The sequence below is a fragment of the Plasmodium cynomolgi genome, chromosome 12 (assembly GCF_000321355.1).
Source record: "Plasmodium cynomolgi strain B DNA, chromosome 12, whole genome shotgun sequence".
Taxonomy (NCBI): Eukaryota; Apicomplexa; class Aconoidasida; order Haemosporida; family Plasmodiidae; genus Plasmodium; species Plasmodium cynomolgi.
In genome coordinates, this window is record NC_020405.1 from 275,108 (window position 1) to 277,436 (window position 2,329).

General features: G+C 43.1%; 1 protein-coding gene across 1 annotated transcript in view; it reads right to left on the reverse strand.

Annotated features, from left to right (window-relative positions):
- The window catches only part of PCYB_121610 (hypothetical protein), a gene marked incomplete at its 3' end in the record, with an annotated part of 3,479 nt that overhangs the window by 1,079 nt on the left and 71 nt on the right, over window positions 1–2,329 (reverse strand). The window contains exons 2-10 of the mRNA XM_004223492.1: window positions 2,283–2,318; window positions 2,041–2,132; window positions 1,691–1,729; window positions 1,385–1,531; window positions 872–902; window positions 725–765; window positions 502–569; window positions 193–229; window positions 13–73 (exon numbers count right to left, since the gene is read on the reverse strand). Of these exons, the coding sequence (XP_004223540.1) occupies window positions 13–73; window positions 193–229; window positions 502–569; window positions 725–765; window positions 872–902; window positions 1,385–1,531; window positions 1,691–1,729; window positions 2,041–2,132; window positions 2,283–2,318 (552 nt within the window). The remainder of the gene's footprint in view (window positions 1–12; window positions 74–192; window positions 230–501; window positions 570–724; window positions 766–871; window positions 903–1,384; window positions 1,532–1,690; window positions 1,730–2,040; window positions 2,133–2,282; window positions 2,319–2,329) is intronic.

The window sequence follows — 2,329 nt, forward strand, 5'->3', positions numbered from 1 at the left end:
TTTTTTTTTTACCTGAGCAAAGGACTGCCCTATCAACTTGTGTCTCCTCACTTCCCAACTTTCTGTTATAATTCTTTTGTGAAGAGAGCGGAAAGATGAAACGAAGTAGACATATCGGGGAGACACTTACATGTACATACGAGTGATATGGACTATGTGTTGCCGCGTTTGCAGCCGGCTTTGCTGCATTACAAATACGATGAATTTACAATCGGCGATTTTGTTGCACCTGCGCGGGGGGACACAAAAAGGGTGGCAAGCAGAAAATTGGGCACTCGCGAGGCAAGCAGAAAATTGTGCACTCGCGAGGCAAGCAGAAAATTGTGCACTCGCGAGGCAAGCAGAAAATTGTGCACTCGCGAGGCAAAAGAGGTGATGGCGTGATCAATCAGGTTGCAGCACGCCAAGTTAACCCTCCCACCCCCGTTTCTCTTAAAAACGCAGAAGCAACTAGTTTACGCGCGCAGATACTCATCAATACTGCAGGTGCGCTAATTTTACTCGGCTGCCGCTTCCTTCGGCGTGACGTCCTTGCTAATTCTCATCAAGACGTCTTCGTTGTCACACTCCTGGCGAGGTGCACAGAAAAAAGAAGATGTGTGTTCTGGTGCTTCCAATGGGGGGCTATTCTGTCCATTCCCTCTTTTCGAAATTTTTTCACTTTTTCCCATTTTCCCTCATTTGACATATTTCCCCTATGCGTCGCCTTTCACGTCAGACGTACCCCCATCATGTTCAGCGAAAGGGTGAAATTCTTCACTTGTTCTGTGGAAGGCAAAAAAAACAAATGGACGCACAAAACGTAAAAAATGAGGAAAAAAAAAAGGAATTATCAGGGTGACCTGATTTACAAAACGTGCAACGCCTAAACCTTTTATGTGATCCTCCTTAATTGCGGTAATCTGCACAGAAGACGATTTAAAAAGGGAAAAATAAAGCGGAATGGAAAAAAAAAAAAAAAAAGGAACAAGAAAAATTTCCTTTATAGAGCCACACAAAAAAGCGGCCACAAGTTACCCCCAATCGATTGGAAAAAAAAAAAAAAAAAATCCCCTCTTACCCAGTACTTCCTCGGACGAGAGATGACCCATTTCTCTCCTTCGAAAAGGGCATATGGTTTGAGCCATCACAGTAAGTATCAACCAAATGGTAGGAAATTTTCGTAGCACGTAAATATAACACAAAGGAGAAGAATGGCCAACGGAGTGAACACAAAATTGGAGGAGTAGACAAATCGAAGATGGGTAGACAAATCGAAGAGGAGTAACCAAATGAGGATCACACCAACGGAGTAGCCACTTCCCTGAAAGAAGAACGTTTTCTTTCCCTCCGACATTCACCCCATCCTCACGCAGACATGTAAAGGTGTAATACCGGAACAAACCCAGTTAGACCCCGTATTATTCAGCTCCTTCTCGTCCTCATAAAAAAGGGAATTTCGTAAAATCCTTTTTGGAGAGTAAGATACAAAATCACACTCCTTCTTCGATGCACAGATATCTAACACACTGTTCAGGTTGAGGAGCTTTTCCTATAGAAGTGGGGAAGGGGATAACAGCTGTGGTAAGGACACTTACTGGGAGTTACAAATGATGGTTACATGGGGGGGAGAAGCGCTGCCATTAGTGGACCTCCTCGTGGTTTATAGCAATAGCCCTCCTCAAAAAAAAAAGGGCATACAAAAGAGTACCGTGTTCAGAGCCTGGATGATACTTCCCCCTTCACAGAACTGAAAGGAGGGGAAGAGAAGGCAATTGGGAAGGGGTGTAAAAGGCACTTATATACATCACGAATGCACAAATGGGTAAGCACATGCACATAAAAAGTAAACGCACGGAAGCACAAAATGTTTTTGCAGAGGGGTCTACACATGTTAGGCAGGGACAAAAAGGTGCAATAAAACGAGCACTGTGCAAAAATAAACGTCTTGGGACGCAAAAAAAAAAGAAAAAAAAAATTAATCTGAGGTCGGTAAAGTGCCTCCAAAATGAGAAAGGAAAGATGGTTGACCCAAGCGCGGGCAGGACATGATTGATTCACCTTCTGCGAATTGTTTAAGAAGAGAAAATCCGACAAGTACCCCTTCACCTCATTTTCCATAAGCGTCTTCGCTACCCCCAGGCCGCAGGCCCCTTCAAAAGGAAACGATTAAAAGGTGCAGACACGTGGATACGAACATACAGTTTCAAGCGAAAAAAAAAAAAAAAAAAAAGCCACTTAACCAAGTTGTGGCTAGTAAGGAACATTGAAAAAGTTAAAAATGCTGAACCCTCATATCATACCAAACAGAGTTAGAGTTACAATCAGACAAAAGACAACAGAAGATTAT